This window comes from Rhinolophus ferrumequinum, chromosome X (genome assembly GCF_004115265.2).
Source record: "Rhinolophus ferrumequinum isolate MPI-CBG mRhiFer1 chromosome X, mRhiFer1_v1.p, whole genome shotgun sequence".
Classification (NCBI taxonomy): domain Eukaryota; kingdom Metazoa; phylum Chordata; class Mammalia; order Chiroptera; family Rhinolophidae; genus Rhinolophus; species Rhinolophus ferrumequinum.
The window spans coordinates 114,762,655-114,785,124 of record NC_046284.1 but is presented as its reverse complement, the minus strand read 5'-3'; the positions used below and the strand labels follow the sequence as shown (position 1 = coordinate 114,785,124).

The following is a 22,470-nucleotide window of genomic DNA, read 5'->3' as shown; positions in this document are numbered from 1 at the left end:
AATGAAGTACAAAGACTACCATCTGCAATGGAAATGGTATCGATTTGTTATTATTCCAGTAGTTCTCCGTGTCATGATTGCCTTACTTTTAGAAGGAAGAGAAACATTTCTTTTTCGAAACTAGAATGGCGCTGTATAAAATGCAGTTACTAGCCCCAGGTGTGTATTTCCATGTAAATATAAATTTATTAAAATTTTATGGCCAGGGTGGCCGGTTAGCTCAGTTGGTTAAAACGTGGTGGTACTAACACCAAGGTTACTGGTTCGATCCCCACATGGGCCCCTGTGAGCTGCGCCCCCCCCCCTTTAAAAACAAAGTTGATGGCCACATGTGGCTAGCATTTACACAGTGAAAATGTGCATCGTCTGTTTCACGGGACTGGTCTACATTATAACTGAATTGAGTTAGAAAGTTCTTGTGTTGTTTCTCCCATTAATTGAGAGGAACACAAATAAAGCCTGGACAAATAGGACAGTAAGTCCTCACTTAATGTCATGGATAAGTTCTTGGAAACTGTGACTAACCAGTTTTAGCATAGGCTACCTGATAGGAACAAGGGTTAAGTTAGTATGGCATATCTCTGTGTATCAATGAGCCTGTGGTAAAATTGGTTTCCTTAGGTCCTTTTGCTTAAAGTCACAGTTTCTAAGAACCTATCTACTATGTTCAGTGTAATTGCTGTATTGAAAAGCTTGTTCGCAGTGTCTTCTTCACAAAGAATTCTGTGAATCTGCAGACAATAGCCCAGGACACGCAGACTGTGTCGTCTTTCAAATGGTCCTGAGAAACGGGACTGGTGAAGAGCCGCTTGGCATCATAGCTAGGGCCTCGGGTATCTGCAGGCACAAGGCACTAAGGAATAGCACTGATCTGACCACCAGGAAATGGGTACTTGGGCTCTGTGCTGATGACCGCGTGTGTGTGCTGTGGTTACCGGCTCAGGACCAAAGTGCCTTGTTCAGTCCTGATGCTCTAAGGAGGCGACGCGTGATTCTGTGCTCATCCTCAGCAAGGTCACAGGGGGGGTCCCTGTGTGTCCATGCAGTCCCTGTGCTCTACTAGGATCGTCTTCAGTTAGGTGAGGAAATAGCACATCTCAACATGAAGGACAGTCCGTGGCAAGGCTCAGGAGTTGAAGCTCATAAGCGCATGGAGTAGCTGTCCAGCAGATGAATGATTTCAGCCACAAAAGCGAGCCATGCAAGGAATTCTATATTTTCTAATAACCACATTTTAAAAAGAACAAATAATAGGTCAGTTACGTCTCAGCGAAGGTGAGGGGGACAGTAAATTTTGTTCATTTGTGGCATTCTAATATAGCAGATATATGTAGGTGAAATATATAGGTGTAATTAGTTTTACTAATATATTTTATTTAACCCGATATATCCAAAATATCACTTTAAAATGAGCTGAATGTAAGAATTATAAATGAAATATTTTGTGTTCTTTGTTTTATTCTAAATCTTTTAGGGTCCCGAGGTGTTTTACAGCACATCTCAGTTTAAACTAGTCACACTGGCTGAGTGGGTTCCATGTCAGACAGTGCAGGTACAGAGAGGTGACAGCAAATGAAGGGGTACTTAGTGGAATGTGGGGTTGTCAGGGAATGGGCTTGAGGTGATCTTGAGAACCTGGTAAGATTTTAAGAAATGAGAAAGAAGCAGATGTGATCATGTGAATGCAGGAAGTGTTTTGTAGTAAACCTGCTTGCCTCGTTGGAGAGACTGTGGGTATGAGATAAGAGTAGAGAGCCTTAGTGTCAACTTGTTCGGTTTTCTTTATCAGTAAAGTAAGCATTAAGTGCCTCCTTTGTGCATGGTACCAAGTTCAGCCCTATGCCTGTAGAAAAAGTATAGGACTCAGGTCCTAAGGACTTGGAGATGACACAGGCCCTTTGAGCAGATGAAGCAAATACATATTAAATGAGGTAGGAGGCATGTTTCTGTGCTAAAAGGTGTGAGAGTGAATGCAGTGTGACTTCAGCAGAAGGAAAGGTCAGAGTGGTTGGAGTTTCTAGAGATTTGTTCATCCTCCTCTTCCTGGTACAGAGAGGGAGACACCTTACAAATGGAGAGTTCCCTTATAAATGTAACTTTCTTACAAAAGGGTAACTTCTACTCAGTTTTCAGAGCTTCTCATGTGTCAGTTGTTTCTTAAAAATAATCAGCCTAAAATAATCCTTATGCCAAAGTTTGACAAGACAGCCAAGGCTGCCTCTGCAAGGGGCTGTCTGACCTGCTGATGTCCGTGTGCTCTGCTTTAGTCAGTCCATGCAGCCCCCAAGCAGATAAGCCCTGACAATTCTCGTTTTTATTAGTCTCGACAGGCTCTCCACAAATGGAACTGCCTGCTGTGTGATTCCAGATAGGGGACCCCCGATAACAGTCCCGATGTGCTTTCTCATAGTGCACCCACTCTGGGAGCGTGTGGACCTGGTCCCGGGGGGCGAGCGCCAGTCGCCCATCAACATCCGATGGAGGGACAGTGTCTTCGATCCTGACTTAAAACCGCTCACCATCTCTTATGACCCAGCCACCTGCCTCCACATCTGGAATAACGGGTACTCTTTCCTCGTGGAATTTGAAGATTCTACAGATAAGTCAGGTGAGAGCCAGACTGGGAGTCTCATCTGGAGTTAAAGGGACGGTTTCAGGGCAGCACAGGCCACATTACACTGCCTCCAGGGGAACATGGGCCTCTTCTTAGCAATAATGGGACTCATTAGACTTACGTTTTCATTGTATGAAAACAGTCCCTTCTAGTTTTTATGCACTTTTTTTCTACGAGTAGGTAGTACTTTTTATTAATAAATATACATATCTTAAGTAGAGATTCATAATTGATATAGAAGATAAGGTGTGACATTAAAGCTTTGTCCAAAATTTATTTTGTATGTGTTTATGAATATGTGCTAATTTTCTCTGCTTGATGACTTTACAAGACAGTTTTATATTAAATGGTAATACTGTTGAATCAGATTTAATGATCAGATTTTAATACCTTTGAAACGAGGTAAAAAGAATACTCTTGTGTGCATGGGGTTAATCTTAACGACTAGTGAAGACTTGTTATATATTAGAAAAATGGAAACTCACGTTCTATTAATTTTGTTAATTAAACAATGTTACCTAGTTTAAAAGGAACACAATTTAAAAGAGATTTTAAAGTCGTAGTATTATATTGCTTTTGAATCTTCCCTTTTTTTTCCAGCTTACCCAGATTAAACTAATCTGAATGATTTCAAAATTTACCTGAAACGTTTAGTGTCTATTGAAAACAGAATGTGATTAATTCTATGCAGGGTACTTTTTTCTTTTTTTTTTCAAGCCAAATTTGAAGGTATCAAATAGTCCTAATTAGCTTGGGATAATTATTATTTGAAATAATGTCTCTTGAGGCTTAAGGAGAGGTTATCACCCAGTGACAATTTTGCCACCTCTTTCTTCCCAGGGACTGGGGACACTTGGTAGTGTCTATAGCCATTTTTGGTTGTCACAACTGGAAGGTGGTGGTGTAACTGACATCTAGTGGGTCGAGGCCAGGACTGTTGCTGGAGATCCTACAACATACAGGATAGCAGCACTTGTGAACAATTATCCAGCCTCAAGTATCAATAGAGCTGAGATTGAGAAACCCTGATCTGAGGGAAATTAATTTCCTCTCATGAATATAAGGAAATGAGTCCGTGAAAGTGTTCATGAATGAAGTGAAAGTGTGACTCAAAGCATAAATAGAAGTGATCATTCCTGATTTTATCCTGGCTCTAGGACTCTCAACTGTATCTTGGTTTTCCTTACATTTTCTTAGTGATGCTCTGATCCTTAGACATGGCCCTGTGGCCCAACTGCAAACAGACTGATCCTCCCATGGGGTTCATCTCTCTCTGCTTCTCTTCCCTCTGACATACTTCTCTGCTGTGATTCAGGAAGTATTCAAGTCTCTCCTTAAGGGCTTCGGTGTCTGTATGGTGTCCCCCATTTTTTCTTTCTCCTCCATGGTATTACACAGCCCCCAAACCCTGAACATCTTATTTACATTTCTCAAACTAAGAAGAAATTACTCTTTTTTTCCTCCAGATTCATTGGTACCTTTCTTAATTTTTCTAAAATCCTAGAGGATGCTCCTTTCTCAACCGGAAGCGTATAATATTGCGTTTTGTATAACGAGTCCAGAAATCTTCAAAACATTATGCTAAAGTCCTGTGTTCCAGATGACCATCTTGCATTATGGTGAGCTCTACTGTCCCCTTAGAGCTCTGCCATTACTCCTGCTAGAACTAGACTAATGGGCAGACCCAATCTAGAGAACACCAGCTCTCATACGTTCACTCTGGATACATAGCGATCCTCTCAATTAATTAGTCTCAATCCCAGCTAGGTCCTTGGTAACCTTTCTTTTCTTTTGAGGATCCTAAATGATGGTCAGCCTTCTAAGGACCTTGACAGTCTAGAGATTGTTGCCAATATAGTATTGCTTCATTGAGTTACAAATCATAGGAAGTTTTTTAATGGGTTTCTGAATCAAGTGAGTTAATCCCAAGATTATTCAAGGAAAATAGCTTTTTGTTTTATTTTTTTTAGTCATGTTTTCTCTTTTGAATTGAACAATAGATCCTATCATTCTTATCCACCCATTTGCATGGGCAATCTCATATGGAAAACAAATGACCAACATTTTTCTCATAATAGCTCTTTAGATACCTTCAAACACAACTAACTAAATCATTGCTTGATCTTACCCTTCCCTACGTGAGTCAGTCTCACACTCCTTTTACAAAATATGCAATAAAAATTGTAGAGAAGTACTAATTCCCCACTTTTTTGTCAGGAAGGACCAAACTAGATAATCCCTTTTCATTCTGCTTTGACAACTATTTTCTTTAAGATATCATTAATCTTTAATAAGTACCTAACTCTGTCTCTCTCTCTCCACATTTCAGTGACTGCCTCCTATCTCCTGCTCATTCTTCATTTCTATTTCTCCGTGCTGTTGCGAAATAATCAATAACGTTAAAAGAGGAAGAATGAATGAATGAACATAAAAAATAAAGAAAAAGTAAAAGAAAGCAAAGACATCCTAGAAAGTAAGAGAGGCAAGAAACACCTCTAATTCTAGAAAAGAGAGGATCTAATAAATATGAATGTCTATAAGTTTCCCCCAGAAAAGTAGGAAATGCTGCTACCGTGTGCTTTACAAAGAACTGGGGATAAAGTGTGCAAGGAAAGGAATGGGGGAAAGTATGTGACAAAAACAAAACACACCAAACCTTATGGGATGCGCAAAAGCACTGCTTAGAGGGACATTTATAGATGAAACTGCCTATATTGGAGAAGAAGAAATTTCTCAAATCAATAATCTAGCCGTCTACCTTAAGAAACTAGGAAACTAGAAAGCAAACTAAGCCCAAAGCAAACAGAAAGAAGGTCATGATAAAGAGCAGAAGTCAATGAAATCAAAAGTTGTTTCTTTGAAAAGATCAACAAAATTGGCAAATCTTTAGCTAGGTAAAGCAAGGGAAAAAAATAATAGAAGACTTAAATTACTAAAATCAGGAAAGAGAGAGGGGGACATCATGACCAGCCTTATAGAAATTAAAAAGGTAATAAGAGAAGGTATGTGAGCATCTCATACCACTGCCCTCTTCTGGGTATTGTTTTGTTATTTGGCTCCCCCGATTATGACACAATTATTGATTTTAATGAGAGCATGTGAGGCATGCAAAATGTTGTGGGGAAGAGCACTGATTTTGCCTGGGCTGAGTCCCATGGATGATCCCTGTAAATTACCACCTCCTCTGAAATTGCTCTCATCAGCAGTGTCACCAGGTGTTAAAGAGAAGGAAAGATGAGTCCCCTTATTCTCCTGAGGATGCTTCCTGCCCTATCTGGCTTCACTTTATACTTTTAGGGGCATCAACAATGAACCTACTAAGAATGATGTCATAAACATTTTAAGTACTCAATCATTTGCGTGCATAAAATTCAACGAATGATGCAATAAACACTAAAGATCATTAAGATAGATGAGATGGGTGGTTTTTGTGTTGTTGTATTGGTTTAACTACGGACAGATTAACCAGGGTCAGATTAGATGGAAGAAATGAGGAACTAATATGCTTTCGCAAATTCAAACAAACAAACAAAAAAATCAGCACCACCCAACGCCTGAGGAAGAGTGACTTTAAACACTCATATCTTATACTGTCGTGTTTTGATTTCACTAGTTCCAAAAAACTCTAGTCTAAACAAAAGCTATTTGTTACCCAACACGGTGAAGCCAGTGGTGAAGTGTGTGCATGACTTACATTGTTCACTCTTTCCAAAGGGAGATGGGTGATCCTTATTAACTTAACTTGCAAACTTCCTATTCCATTTCAATGAAAGGGGAAGAAAAAAAACACTAGCATCTTCAGAAACGAAAAAGCTAAGTATCAGTGCATAAACGAGGAAGACAGTATCTTTTGTCCCTATATTTCAGTTTTATGAGATTAGATTGGATAAATATACTGAGAAAAATTTGTATTTTGCTGTACCCACAAAACTGAGGTCAGTAAATATAGAATATAAAAATAAGTCAAGAATTCGCTCATAAAAATAAGTCAAGAATAAGAATTCGCTTTTAATAATTGCTTGTAGCTTGGAGTGTAATTAAATCTCGGTGTCATTAAGAGTGCAGGTCACCCCCCCGCCGCCTTACATATGTATATTAACTATGTGGAAATCAAGTTTATAAACACTTGTATATAATACAGTGTGCTCTATGAAAGACAGTTCATATAGCAAGTCCACCCACACATTTAGCCTTTCCCCTCCAATCCTACACAGCGTGAAAAAGGATTCCCTTAATTGTTGGATATGCCATTTCAGTGATCAAGGGAGGACCCTTGGAACATATCTACCGATTGAAGCAGTTCCATTTTCACTGGGGGGCCATTGATGCCTGGGGCTCCGAGCATACTGTGGACAGCAAAAGTTACCCAGCAGAGGTATGTTGAGAAACTTGGGAACAGTGACAACTGTGGAGAAGTGGGGATAGTTCTGAGTTTCTGGTTCTAAGAAATTATCAGGAAGAATCAGGTGATTCATATAAATCTAAGTAGCTCTCAGGGGTGTATTAGATTATTCCCAGTTATTACACGTAAAATAATAACTGCCCTCATCTTAAATAACACAGCAGAAATGAACCTTAAGATTCCAAAATGGAATTCTTTCAGAAATCTAAGCTAGGCTCAAATCATAGCCTAAAGTAAAAACCCAGGCAACAGTGCAGAGCCACCAGGTCCAATTAAGCCAAGCGAGAGACGGTAGGAACCTAAATGAAGTCTGTGGCAATAGAAATGAAGAAAAAGAGCAAGATTTAACAAGCGTTTCTGAAATAAAAGCAACAGGACTTGAGGCAGGGTCCTCTTCAGGAGAGGAGAGGAAGGTAACCATGACCTTGAGGGTCTCACTTGGGAGGCTGGGTGAATGATGGAAGAGGAATGATTTGTAGGGAAATATAGGGAGCACATAAGCAAATAAAATTTCTTCTTACATTTCCCCTAATTTACTTTTAAATGTTACCTTAAAAAGAAACACATTTTAAGTGGTTCTTCCTCAAAGAAATGTGTCTTCAAATCCTATCTAATTCCCATAGGGAGAATCTATTTCTCCCAAGATAAATGTCTTGTTTCATGCAAATCGGAACAGGAATGGGAAAATGTTGCTCCCTCACTGCAGTGTGACTTGCTTTGCTATATATATTTTATTTTTCTCCCCAAATAAATCTCTATTCCAAAGTAATATTTATTGCTGCTGCTGCATACATTTCTTCTTGTTCTTTATTTCTATCTCATTGTGCACCAGATTGTCATATGCTTTTTCGAGTGGCTTCATTTTGGGTGTGGAAACATTAAAATGTCATATGTTGAATAAGGCTGTCTGTTTTGGAGTGATCGTATGTGGTCATGTGTCAAACCATCTTTTAATGGTATTTCAGCTGCACCTGGTGCATTGGAATGCAGTCAAATTTGAAAACTTTGAGGACGCAGCACTGGAAGAAAATGGTTTGGCAGTGATAGGAGTATTTTTAAAGGTAAAGAATAATCTTACCAACTTTAAATGTGTAGTCTTCTAGGATGAAAAGATACAACATTGCAATATTAAGTTTTAAGAATATTGGGGTAAAAATAAACAATAGTTAAAATACAAGATTGTTATGAATATATTTCAAATGGCATAAAAAAACACGGTCCGTTCCGGTCAAGATGGCAGAGTAGGTAAACACTGTGCTCGCCTCCTCGCACAACCACATCAAAATTACAACTGAACTACAGAACAACCATCATTGAGAATCGCCTGAAGTCTAGCTGAACAGAAGTCCTGCAACTAAGGACCTACAGAAAAAACCACCTAAAGACTAGCAGGAGGGGCAGACACATGAAACGGGTTGGTCCCACACCCACGTGTGGCCGTTAAAAATTGGGAGGGACATCTTGGCTGCAGAGGACCCTCCTGAGGAGTGAGGGGTCCCAACCCCACACCAGGCTCCCCAGCTCAGGGTTCCAGTGCCAGGGAGAGAAGTCCCCACAACTTCTAGCTGTGAAAATCAGCGGAGATTGTGGCTGAGTGAGACAAAGGCTGCTGGAATCCCAGGCATTCCTCTTAAAGGGCCCACGCATGGACTTGCTGATGGACTCACTTGCTCTGAGTTCCAATGCTGGCCAGCAGCTTGAAAGGTGCCAGGGACATACCGGAGGAACTGAATTGTCTGGCTTCGGAGTGAGGGATGGAGGGGCAGCTTTCTTCCAGACAGAAGTACTGGCAGGCTCTGTTCTTTTATTGAGCCCTACCCCCACCCAGTGTGCAGACGTAGTCAGGTGCCATATCTGAGTCTCCATCAACCTAGCTAACACTGTTTAACCAGCCCTCGTGATTTTCTGAGATACTGCTCCACCTAACTTGCGGGCCCACCCAAGCCACTTCCAGTGGCCTTTCCATACAAACTACCTGTCTTGGCTCATGCTGTGGGTTTTTTATAAATCTCTCAAAAGTCCACAAACCCCAAATAAGCAGCATTTGGCCTTGGCTTGCCTCTTGCTGAGCCAGCCCCAAGCTGGCACTAGCAGCAGCCAGCTTTGGTTCGCAGCTGAGTTTCCCAGGCACCTCCAAGCCCAGCACAAGTGGTAACCATCTGCAGATCACTTCATAGCTCATACCAAGTGGCCCCAAGCAGAGCACAGGCACTGGCTGACCTTGGCCCGCACCAGAGCCCCTCCCAAGAGGCTCCAGAACCAACACCCCCAAGTGGCCAGCTTCAGATTACACCAGAACACCACCCAACCACCTCCACAAATGACACACCCAAAGGGTAGACTCAGCAGGCTCCAGAGCCCTGCTAAAGTGAATCCTGCTCCATAGGCTTAGGCCCTGCACAACAGCTCCTCCATTGTAGTTATGGTCAGTCTTCACAACCAATCAGCCCAAGGGTCAATCCATCCCATTGACGTATAAACAACAACCAATGCTCAACTACTACAGGAGGGCACACACAACCCACACAAGGGACCCATCTGCAGCGCCCAGCTCAGGTGACCAGGGAAATTGAGCCACTAGGCTCCACAGGACACCTACTACATAAGGCCACTCTACCTAGACCAGAAGATGTAGCAGCTCTGATACACAGAAGCAAAAGTGGAGGCAACCAAAATGAGGAGACAAACATGTCCCAAATGAAAGAACATAGCAAAGCTCCAGGAAAAGAACTAAACAAAATGGAGACAAGCAATCTACCAGATGCAGAGTTCAAAACACTGGTTATAAGGATGCCCATTGATCTCAGTGAGGGGTATTGGTTGCATGGATGAAAAAGAAGGTATTAAAAAGTACAAATTGGTGGTTACAAAATAATCATGGGGATATAAATACAGCATAGGGAATATAGTCAATAATATTGTAATAACTATGCCTGGTGTCAGATGGGTACTAGACTTACTGGGGTCATCACATCCTATGTTATATAAATGCCTAATCACTATATTGTACACCTGAAACTAACATAATATTGTATGCCAGCTGTAATTGAAAAATAAAAAATTAGGAAAATAAAATTAAAAAGAAAAATGCACAATCCAGTAGAGTACTCAAAAGCCACATGTAGCAATTGAGTACTTGAAATGTGGCTACTTTGACTGGAACAATTTTTAATTTTAATCAGTTTAAATTTCAATTTAAGATCTGTTACTGGAGTAGGGGTACCTTTCCCTGCAGGCACTCTGAACAGGTCAGCAAACAGCCTGCTCCTTTGTTCTATGAGGTGTGACAATTAAGTTCGTGAACTTGTTGCAATGATGTTGCTAACGTTTTTTGATATCAGAGGGATTATTCATTATGAATTTGTACCAGCTGGGCAAACAGCTAACCAAGTTTATTATTTGGAAGTGCTGAAAAGGCTGCGTGAAAAAGTTAGACAACCTGAACTTTCCACCAACAATTCATGGCTCTTGCATCACGACAATGCACCAGCTCACACGACACTGTCTGTGAGGGAGTTTTTAGCCAGTAAACAAATAACTGTATTGGAACACCCTCCCTACTCACTTGGTCTGGCCCCCAGTGATTTCTTTCTTTTCCAAAGATAAAGGAAATATTGAAAGGAAGACATTTGGGTGACATTCAAGACATCAAGGGTAATACGATGACAGCTCTGATGGCCATTCCAGAAAAACAGTTCCAAAATTGCTTTGAAGGGTGGGCTAGGGACTGGCGTCGGTGCGTAGCTTCCCAAGGGGAGTACTTCGAAGGTGACCATAGTGACATTCAGCAATGAGGGATGTAGCACTTTTTCTAGGATGAGTTCGCGAACTTAATTGTCTGACCTCGTGTGTCTAATTCAGTGATATTTCTAATATTCTAAATTACCAGTTTAAATGTAGTGTAAGTAACGTGGTTGATTTGTTTTTATGTAATCACCAGGTGGTTAATTTTAATTCACATTCTGTTACAGTTTCAAAAGTGAGATGTCAGTTGTTTTTAATATTTTCTCATTGCTTCTTCCTCAGCTAGGCAAAAATCATAAAGAGCTACAGAAACTGGTGGATACTTTGCCATCCATTAAGCATAAGGTAATATTTTTTGTCCTACATCACTTGAAATATGTTTTGTTTCAATCTCAGAGGAAATATTAGCAAGGCACTTTGAATTGGGAAATGTAATTAATCTTAGTGTAATTCAGGTTCTCTTTGAAACTTGCGTAGAAGACAACTTGCCGTTTATGATGCTTGTGTGTTGAGAGAGCCCCTGGCCTTGGGACCTTTCAGGGGATGTTGGTGGGCACCGGCTGCTCTGGTTTTGCTGCCATGCCAGTGGGCACTTGGGAACTCAGGAACATAATGCTGTCCCCTCCTCTGCTCCTGACACCTGCTCCTTCTAAGTCCTTGTGGAAACACTCAGAGAAGCCTTCTTGACTGTAGCTACCCTCCCTCAGGCAGGGAGCAGAGAAAAGTCGGGCAGAAACTTGGCTTGTCCAGCTTTAAAGAACAATTACCCATATCCTTCAGGATGGATACCTTTGTCCAGCTTCAAGATTAACTGTTCAATATGCAGAATCCCAAAGGGGCTGCTCCCTGGAAGTCCATATATTCTCTTTCTTTCTCTCCTTCCCTTCCCCTTCTGTCTACTCCTTCCTCTTCCCCTTTCCATCTCCCTCTTCTTCTTTCCCTCCTCTCTCTCCCTTCCCTTTTTGTCCAGGACCCTGGTTCCTCCTAATTTGCATTGCATTTTAGAAGGGAGGATTTCATTAGTCTCTTGAAAAAGAGAAGCCTCCTTATTTATGCACCAGGCACCACCTAAAGCCTCCCAAAGAGTTCAGAGGCGACCACCTGCTGGGAACTCACTAGAATGCAGGGAGAAAATTGATGCCTCCTGTTCCCACTGAGGAGTGTGAGAAATACAGTTAATTGCAGAAACAAAGCATGGGTGTGACTCGGTCCTAAGATGCCCAGAGGTCCTAAGGAGCTCCTGTGGACCACTGCTGGTTCCCAGACACTCCTAGAATCATTAATCATTGCCTTGTCATCTGATTTCTGAGTGGTTTTCACCATGAAATGGATAGCTCAGTGACCCCTTCTCTTGGCCAGGATGCCCTTGTGGAATTTGAATCATTCGACCCTTCCTGCCTGATGCCCACCTGCCCGGATTACTGGACCTACTCAGGGTCCCTGACTACCCCGCCACTCTCAGAGTCCGTCACCTGGATCATTAAGAAGCAGCCCGTAGAAGTTGATCATGATCAGGTATGTTCTTCCCACATTTCCACATAAGGAAATTCTAGTCTGCCCCTTTAAAACAAGGCTGGGCTCAAATTTTGGCATCAGTATTTAACATCTCATAATGCTTATACATTTTTATTAAAATGTGCTAACTTTTTTTCTTAATTTGGGTATGAATTAGGAATACTTCAAATTAATCAGAGAGAGGATTAAAACTTAGTAAACATAAGCTTTTTACTGCCATTTTGACAATGAGATGTTGTATGACCATATAAACAAGACCTTTTTAAAGGAAAGAATGAAGGCTGGAAATGGATGTGCTCAAAACCCCGTAATTTTCTTAAGGTAATTTTATTCTGGAATCTCAGGTTAAAGACAGAATCCAATAATATCTGTCCAGAAATTTTATTTTAAATCGGTTGTTTTGAACTTCAAATTTATTTTTTCCTCAGAAACTAAGTTTAAGTGGTGATTACTATGTCAATACACAAAATCCTGTTTAATTCATAATATAACTAAACTACAATAATAGCTGCTTATACTTGCTTTATGGGATTTTTTTATTAATTACAAAGCATTTTTACAGGAACAGAAGCTTCCAAAATCTTTTCTCATGAAGCCAGGATAACTGATACCAACACCCATCAAAAATTGGAGCAAAAAAAAAAAGTAAACTACAGACTGATGTCTCTGAAGAATATATTTTTTAAAAAGCTAAACCATTATATCAGAAACAGAATCATGTAGCACATTAGAAGAAATATATACTTTGTCCAAGTAGCATTTATTTTCGTAATGCAAGGATGGTTTATTAAGAATGATATTAATACAATTCATCATATCAGTGACTCTAAACAAAAATCATACAATCATATCCATAGATTCTTAAAAGGCATTAGCAAAATACACCATTCGATTTTTAAAAATTTTTTCAGTAAAATAGAAATGTATGGAGACATCCTTAACTTGATAAAAGAGATTAATCTCAGTTCTAAAGTAAATTGTATGCTTAATATAGAAAGGATTAATTACCATATTAAATTATATTATGTAAATAGTCAATACAGTTAGGCCAAAAAGAAAAAATAAATTACAGAAACAACTTAAAAACTAGAAAAATAAGATAATTTATTAATTAGTAGAGTACAATATTAATTTATAGAAATCAATACATTTGACATAAATCAGTCAATTAAAAGACTTAATGATATAAAGTATAAAGGAAAAATGAACACTACTTATAATGGAAACAAAACTATAAAATACTTTGGTATGAGCGTACCAAGAAAAGTTAACAAGAAAACTTAAAACAGCCTGAGAGACACAAAAAAGACTTGAATACATAAAATTCATGCCATGTAATTGAATAGGAAGACATAAAGACGCCTTTGATGTCAATTCTCCTTAAGTGTTATTCTCCATGAATTGTTTATTCTCCAATAATTGGTGTGGTATTGGTACACAAGGAGATCGATCAAGGGAAAAAATAGTACGCTCAGAAATATGTCCAAATATATATGAGAATTTAGGTAAAGGTAGCATCTCAGCTGAGTGGGGGAAAAAGATGAAATTATTCATTAAAGGCTGTTGGGGGACTATTGAGCAGATATTCAGGGGGAAAAGGAGGGATCTGCCATTCAAACCGTACACAAGAATATATTTTAGATGCATTAAATGTTAAAAATATCGTCATAAACGTACTAGGATAAGATAGGAAAATCTTTTTGTACAGCTGTGCGGGAGGAAAAATAATTTTCCTTGTACTCTTCTAAAGGTTCTTGGCTGAGACCTTCCTCTAATAAAAGACAGATCAGCAGTAGAAAAACAAACAGAAGTTTAATAACGTGTATCCCTCCTGTGTACATGGGAGAGACCCAGGGAAACTGAGTAGCTCCCGGAAATGGCCCAAGCCACCACCTTCAATACCACCTCCAGTTAAAGACAAAAGAAGATATGAGGGGAAGGACAGTTAGGGGAGGTTACTAGGAAAACACAGTAAACAAGGGTAAAGTTGTTATGTAGATTTAAGTCATTGATGACTTCTAGAGATTTAGAGTCATCTCCCTGGTACAGACAGGGAGACCCCCTTACAAATGGAGATTTCCCTTATAAATGTAAATGGTAACTTCTTGATTTTTAGAACTTCTCTTGTGTCTGCAATTTCATAAAAAGAATCAGCTGAAAATAATCCTTATGCCAAAGGCATATTTGGAGGTCACAAATTATACTCCCCTTCACCTCTAAATGGAAAGCTTTTACAACTATATATCAACCAGAAGTCAATAAGAAAGCAACTACTGTGTTTCCCCGAAAATAAGACCTACCTGGAAAATATGCCCTAGCATGATTTTTCAGAATAACATCCCCTGAACATAAGCCCTGATGTGTCTTTTGGAGCAAAAATTAATATAAGACCCGGTCTTATTTTGGGGAAAACATGATAGTAAATTAGACTGCGTATTGATTTTAAATTTTGTGTCATGAAACCAACAATAAACAAATAATAAAATACAGACCTTGACTGCCCATATGCCTGGGCTTGGTGGCCTATACATTTAATCTGCTACTATCCTTCATATTGAAAAGTTGAGGGTGGCCAGTTGGCTCAGTTGGTTAGAGCGCAGTGCTCATAACTCCAAGGTCGCTGGTTCGATTCCCACATGGGTCAGGGATGTTCTTGACCCTGCACAACTAGTTGCACCCTCCACAACTAGAGTGAAGGCAACAACTTGACTTGTTGCTGAGCTGCGCCCTCCACAACTAGATTGAAAACAACGACTTGACTTGGAGCTGATGGGTCCTGGTAAAGCACACTGTTCCCCAATATTCCCCAATAAAAATTAAAAAGAAAAAGTTGACATAACACTGAAAAATAAACAAACCAGAAGGTCAGTGGCCCGTATGGAAGACTTTAGAATTAAATTTCAACACGGAAAATTCAGTGAGGAAAAAAAAGGTAGAGCTGTCATCTATAATCCTAGCTGCCTGTAATCTAACCATTCTGTTAATCACTGTTTGGGTAAATCCTTCTGGTCTTTTATCTGTAGAAGTACACATAACTTTTTAAACAATATGGAATCATTCTTTATATATCATTTCACTGCTCTTTTCACTCAGTGATGTGTGGAACATTTTGTGGCTAACCATTAGATTCAATATCATTTTTAATGGCTATGAACTACTCCATTTTATAGATCTAATGTAACTTGTTGGTGTTTGGGCTATTTCTAATCTTTGCAATTTATTGAATAAAAATAAGCCTTAGTTACTTGGACGCATTCCTAATTAATGAGGGTATACGCATCACTTGTAATATGGTAACTGTTTGGTGCTTGCCTTTGATCGGTCTTTGCTCTGCAGCTTTACTTGGCCTAAAGTCTTTGATCCAAACCAGTCTTCACAGGCTTGCCTACTGTGCCTGAGGCTAATCTCTCCACGCTGTAGTGCACTGACTGAATGAGGAGAAAGGTAGTGAACAGGTTTTCCAGCTGGCTCAGAAAGCCAAGGGGCTACAGATTAATGCTATTGCCACATTAATGAGCCCTTGGCTTGGGGTTGCCCCTTGCCCCTTTTGTATTGAGCTTCCCTGTCTAATACTTTAGCTGCATGTGGCCATTTCAATTTAAATATAAATATATTAAAATAAAAATTAAATTAAAAATGCATTTCCTTAGTCACACTGGCCATGTTTCAGGAGCTCAGTAGCCATATGTGGCTTGTGGCTACCCTAGTGAATTGTGCAGAAGACATCGCTGTCACCGCAGGAAGTTCTACTGGACACTGTCAGTCGGTGGGGGGCATCCCAATGCCCGTTAAGACAGCCACATGCATCACCTTGCCTGCACTGCCCAGGTGTAGTAAGCAATCAAGAATGCATTGTTTATGTTAACGATGCAGTTAAATTTTGAAAAAAACAAAATGTTTTCGGCACTGTTATTCTATGTACCAGCCTTTCCTTTATCATCAGGTAGGCTGCTGTTTTGCCCATTTCTAGAGGAGGTTCCTGGAATCAAAGATGATATAACTCATTCTTGGCAAATGGCTAAAATGTGTGGGACAGGGCCTTTGGCCCCCAGTCCTTGGATCCCAAGTGCCCTGCTGGTTTCACCACCTCCTGCTGTTCTCCCCACACAAGGACTCCCTGTCCATCGGTGAGGGCATTCCTACTCAGAAATAAGTTCTCTTTCTGTATCTAATCTTATACAAATGTTTCAGAGCTGTAAATATGAAAGTAATTTATTCATGAAGTGAAGCTGTTTCTCTATTGAAATTATTTATGTTTCCTGTTTCTATTTCTAGCTTGAGCAGTTCCGGACCCTGCTTTTCACTTCGGAGGGGGAGAAAGAGAAAAGAATGGTGGACAACTTCCGCCCCCTCCAGCCCCTAATGAATCGCACTGTCCGCTCATCTTTCCGTCATGATTATGTGCTGAATATACAAGTGAAACCCAAGCCATCTACCAGCCAAGCGACCCCCTAAGACACCCACATCTAGGTGATATTTTGCTTTAATACATACTAGCTTTTAAAAAATTAACTATAACTATTCTAAACACTTGCACTTAATAGTAATGATATATGCGCATTTCTTGATATGGCAGTGCTCCTTCAGTCTTTTATTAATAATGATGTTTATCACTGAAGCAGCAGCAAGACACACAAGTTTCTATTATAGCAACCTGTTGGTTATCATAATGCATAATGTCTTTTTATGTCTGACATTTTTGAGCTGTTTTTATGTTTATCAATTAATGGTTCTATAGAGTTTAAGTAGAGATGATAATCAAAATATTTCACCACTGGTAAGACAGACACTGACCATCCAGAATATAGGCCTTTCAGAAACAGCCTTGGAGCCCAGACTGGTACTTCCTGGTTGAACATTGGCCATGGTTTTAGGTATATTTTATTTCAAAACATGAATGAGTTTTCTTTTATAAGGCCTTCTCAATGTGCATATTTGCCCCATCTTTAGTTACCTTACTAGTATACGATATGCTGACTTACTATCGATTTATGATACAGAAAAAATATTTTGTAATCCTAAGAAAACAAGGATTTAATTATATCTGGAAATCCTTTTACATTTCTGAAGATCAGATATTTTACTTAAAGCCTTGATCATATAGAAACCATACGCAGTATAGAACATTTTAAAGAAAATGCTTGAAGTGCCTAGAACTTAGAAATCTTTCATGATATACTGGGGGTGCCCCCCAAAAATGTACATATTTTAAGAGATGTTATCTATGTATCACTTTTTGAAGTTGAATTGGATTACAGTAACAATGTGTCATATGATGTTCACTCAAAATATGGCGTTAATCAAATGAATGCTAGCGTCATTCATTGTATTACAATTTTAATAATTTTTTTCCTTCCTTAAAATGTGTATACATTATTTCGGCACCCTCTGTATTTACAGAAGTATTTTTCAAATGACTAGTAATATACTAGTCTATAGTTTATAGTATTATTTTTGCATTATTTGTACACTGTTTCAAAGAATTTGATAATATTTTCCACAATGACAGAACTATCTTGGTTTCCCTTTAAAACTGTCTGAACTTTATTTCATTAGTTGAGGTTCTGTACAAAGCAGGTGATCAACATAAATCTCCCAATTTATACAGTGCTTTGAAGACTTTAGCCACAGTAATAGGGGGAGAAACTTGTCGGGTAGGCTAAAATCTAGATAATTCTACATATTCCGAGGAATCCACGCCACTATTGCCCTTGCTTGTAAATGTCTTGGAATGTTTCTAATTCCCTATAAGCCTGTGGTCAGACTCAATATTGCATTAACTAGTAGTATTTCTTTCATTAATATGTTAGTCATCTGGTCTGCAAGATAGGGTTGGAGAAATACACTTAACACTACTGAACCGTACACTAAAAAAGGTTAAGATGGTAAATTTTATATCATGTGTATTTTACCACAATTGAAAATAAATAATAAATTCAGTAGGAATAAAAGATAGGGTTGGAGTTGCGTGTGCAACTTTGGGGGGATATCTCTGCTCTAAAGGAGGTATGGGGGTGGGGGTAAAGGCATTTGCTTCTAGGGACATGCCTTCTCTGGGAAAGGGAAGCAAGTATACCCCAGGAAATGAATACAATTCTTACAAAGGTAAATGTGGGGAAAAAGTTCATGTTAACTTAATACAATTGATATGTTTCAAACCATACTTATCTTTAAAAGGGTAAACACAAGATAATGCATTATTCTGGGCACACAGGCTTCCCTCCTAGGCCTCTTGCAAACTCTTAGTGCAAAATCCTACTGCAGTAAGTCTTCCAAATTGGAGCGAGAACCAATATACAGAATGCCCAACTTACCCTCACATCCTAAAGATACAAAGGATGTACCCTTGAACGACATGGGTTTAAACTACATGGGTCGGTCCACTTAATGTGGATTTGTTTTCAATAAATACATACAGTATTGTAAACGTATTTTCCTTACAATTTTCTTAACAGTTTCTGTTCTCTAGCTTTATTGTAAGAATACAGTATATAGTACATAAAACATACAAAGTATGTGTTCATCAGCTGTTTATGTTATCAGTTAGGTTTCTGGTCAGCAGTAGGTTATTAGTAGTTAAGTTTTGGGGGGAGTCAAAAGTTATATGTGGATTTTCGACTGTGCAGGGATGTCGGCACCCCTCACCCCCGCCCCCATGTTGTTGAAGAGTTAACTGTATTTATAGGGTGTGTCGAAGTTTGCCACTCCTGATTTATTTACACCTGACCTTCTGGTGTAATTATTAACAGCACCCTCTGTCACCCTTAACCATGTGCTGGTTTACATGATAAATTCTCGGTCACCTTCCCAGCAGAGGTTATGGAAACTGCTCTGGGGGTGTGGTTTCATGCATGCCTTAGTCATCTGCCCCCCAAAGGGTGCTAGAGATTCCCTGGCTACTGATGCACCCTAGCAAGAAACTTTTTATGTTTTTTATGCCTCCCAAGTGTTTTACTTGTATCTTCCTAGACCCGAAGAGGAAAAATTGGCTTGAGATCTGTCAAAGGGCTTGAGAAAGAATTTTGTATTAAAATTGCTGCTCATCTTCATCAAAGAATATAGATTAATAAAACCCTTTCTTTACATTATTAATATTTGTTGAATGACTTTTTCTTCCTATCCGTTGTTTTGAATATAGAAGATGTCTGTAAAATTCGTGAGACATCCTTTAACATGTAGATCAGAAAGTGACTGAAAAACTCTTAAGGGAGTTTACTCGAGAAGCAGGAATGGAAAGAACCACTTGCTCCTTTTCAGCTCACTTCTTTCTGTGCATGATCTGCTGACATCATCAATAGGGCAAGCTGTCAGCCCCTTTTTCCTTTCTCAGGGCTATGTTGGCTATTCTTTTTCTTTTTAGTTTCAGGTGTACAAAACAACATAATAATTAGACATTTACACCCTTCACAAAGTGATAACACCCCCAAGTCTACTACCCCTCTGACACCGTACATAACTATTACAGTACCATTGACTATATTCCCTATCCTGTATTTTACCTCATATATATATATATATATATATATATATATATATATATATATATATATATAAATAATTATAGTTGGCATTCAATATAATTTTATACTAGTTTCAGGTGTACAAAGCAGTGGTTAGGCATTGATATAATCTATGAAGTGATCCCCCCATAAGTTCAGAACCCATCTGACACCTTATGTAGTCTTTACAACATTATTGATTATATTCCCCATACTGTATTTCACATCCCCGTGACTAAGGCTGGCTATTCTAAAACCAGGCATTCACCTCAAAAAAGTTTAGGAAGGGCAGCCAGTTGGCTCACTGCTTAGAGTGCAGTGCTCATAACACCAAGGTCGCCGGTTAGATTCCCACATGAGCCAGGGAGCTGCGCCCTCCCCAACTAGATTGGAGGACAATGACTTAACTTGGAGCTGATGGGTCCTGGAAAAACACACTGTTCCCCAATATTCCCCAATAAAAATTTTAAAAGTTTAGGAAGATGACTTTTGGGGGGATACATTCTTTTTGCATATTAGCAAAAAGACAGTATTGCAATCACTTTAGGTATTTTTCTGTGTCACTAGAAGAATCAACATTGTATACCTGATACCTATTCTACTTAATGTTTTATTGTCTTTTTAATTCAATGTTGGTTAAGTTCTTTCATGTAAAATTTTATCGATCAAAAATGGATGTAGTTAATTTAAGTGAATAAGTTCTAGTTTTACAATATAATTAGTACATATAAACAACATCAGCTACTTTACAGATAAATAGTAACGTAGTCTTGTATTTATGGACTGTTTGTGTGCCGTCCCTCCGCCCCACCACCACCAAATTCATATGTTGAAATCCTAGCCCCCAAGGTGATGGTATTAAGTGGTGGAGCCTATGGGAGGTGATTAGGTCACGAGGGTGGAACCCTTATAATGGGGTTAGTGCCCTTACAAAGGAGATCCCAGAGAGCCTTCTCGCTCATTCCACCATATGAGGACACAGTGAGAAGATAGCTGTCTATGAAGTAAGGAGGGACTTACCAGACACCGAATCTGCTGGCACCTTGATCTTGGACTTAACCAGGCTCTAGAACTGTAAGAAATAAATTGTCATTTTTTTATAAGCCACCCAGTCTGTGGTATATTGTTATGGCAGCCAGAACTGACTAAGACACTTGTTACTATATGTACATTTTGATTCCTGATTTTTGAATTCAATCACTCTTCAGAAATGGTAGTACTTTGGTTTGGGTTCTAGGTGGGGATATCAACTCTGCCACCATTCCTTCTCAAACCACCAGCAGTTGTGTTGCTTTGACCTTATTACTAGACAAAAGAATCAAGTAATGAAAACTATCATTGGATAGTTCTTTCCTCCAAAGAAAACTTATAATCAGTTGTACAAATCAGCATTTTTCATATTAATATGCATTCATAAGTATTTTATCTTGCTTTAAGTTGTAACTGTAATCTGGAAAATATATAAAGCCCTTGGCATAGCAATGAGGGTTGAAGAGGGCTTGAGACCCCATTGTATGTCCTTAAATAAATCAGGTCATTAATACTGAAATTTAATGGTAGGTAAGGAATGAAGTGTTCCTTCTTGAGGATTTCTGCATTGACCACTGAGTAAATCCTGCCACTGTCCTACTAGAGCAAGAAAAAAACTAATCCAAAGAGTCCCATCCTGGCATTCAGAGAGCAGATATTTTTCTTCTTGTTCTCCTTTTATGCTTACAATAAGCAAAAAATACACTTATGGATTATTCTTTGGTCACTTTATAATAACTAAGACTCATGTTTAGCAATAGCATTTTCTACTATATCATTTATATAAGTAAAATATTTTCTTTAACTTAAAGAAAAAACTTTTTCAACTTATCTAAAAAAGATAATTAGCTATTTTCTACTGACAATATAAAATAAAAATTTAGGCATTTTCCCATGAGGGGATAAACTGAAATACACATACTTGAAAATAAGTAGATGTATTTCAGACATCAAGAAAAATACTATGTTGGTGCAAAAGTAATTGTGGTTTAAAAGGTTAAAAATGGCAAAAAACCACAGTTACTTTTGCACCAACCTAATAGAAAATAGGGGTGGCCGGTTAGCTCAATTGGTTAGAGCGTGGTGCTGGTAGCACCAAGGTTGCTGGATCCCCCGCGTGGGCCACCGTGAGCTGAGCCCTCCTTAAAAAAAAAAAAAAAGAAAGAAAGAAAAATAGAAAATATATGTTGTAGAATAAAAGTAACTTTATTGGAATATCATAGTATAATGCATATTTGCATTAAATTTTTACATATTTTATCTTGTAATTTATCAATTCAAAAGAAGGTAACTATAGTTTAGAAATGGAATTGGCTTTTAGAGAAACTTCTGTTATGAAGTTAACTTGTTCATGAAAATGAATTCAGTGGTAAATTGTTGACGATAAATATCTAACTCCTATAAAAGGAGATTTACACTCATTTCTGAATCATAACAAAATAAAATCTAAATCTGTATCCCTTTTTAATAAGGACTATCTTCCAAGAAGACATTCTTACTAATTGCTATTATGTGGAAGTCTGGTATAATTCATAAGAAATGTTATAGCAACCCAAACACTGATGCTTTCAGAATGGCAGTAATTCTCAGCATAAGTCCTGGTCACAGGAAACAGCAAAATTGGGCATTCACACAGCTCCATTCTGTGCCGCTCAAGGCATTTTCTA

At 38.8% G+C, this 22,470-nt stretch overlaps 1 protein-coding gene across 6 annotated transcripts in view; it reads left to right on the top strand.

Moving 5' to 3' along the window:
* CA5B (carbonic anhydrase 5B) overlaps positions 1–22,470 on the top strand; it is a 40,634-nt gene that overhangs the window by 16,833 nt on the left and 1,331 nt on the right. For 5 of the 6 annotated variants that reach the window (XM_033104847.1, XM_033104843.1, XM_033104824.1 and 2 more), the window contains exons 3-8: positions 2,411–2,608; positions 6,871–6,989; positions 7,982–8,077; positions 11,043–11,105; positions 12,120–12,275; positions 16,551–19,342. In XM_033104847.1, the coding sequence (XP_032960738.1) occupies positions 2,411–2,608; positions 6,871–6,989; positions 7,982–8,077; positions 11,043–11,105; positions 12,120–12,275; positions 16,551–16,730 (812 nt within the window). In that variant the 3' untranslated portion in view covers positions 16,731–19,342. Of the gene's footprint in view, positions 1–2,410; positions 2,609–6,870; positions 6,990–7,981; positions 8,078–11,042; positions 11,106–12,119; positions 12,276–16,550; positions 19,343–22,470 lie in introns of those variants that run through there. The other variant, XM_033104831.1, reaches the window with a different exon arrangement.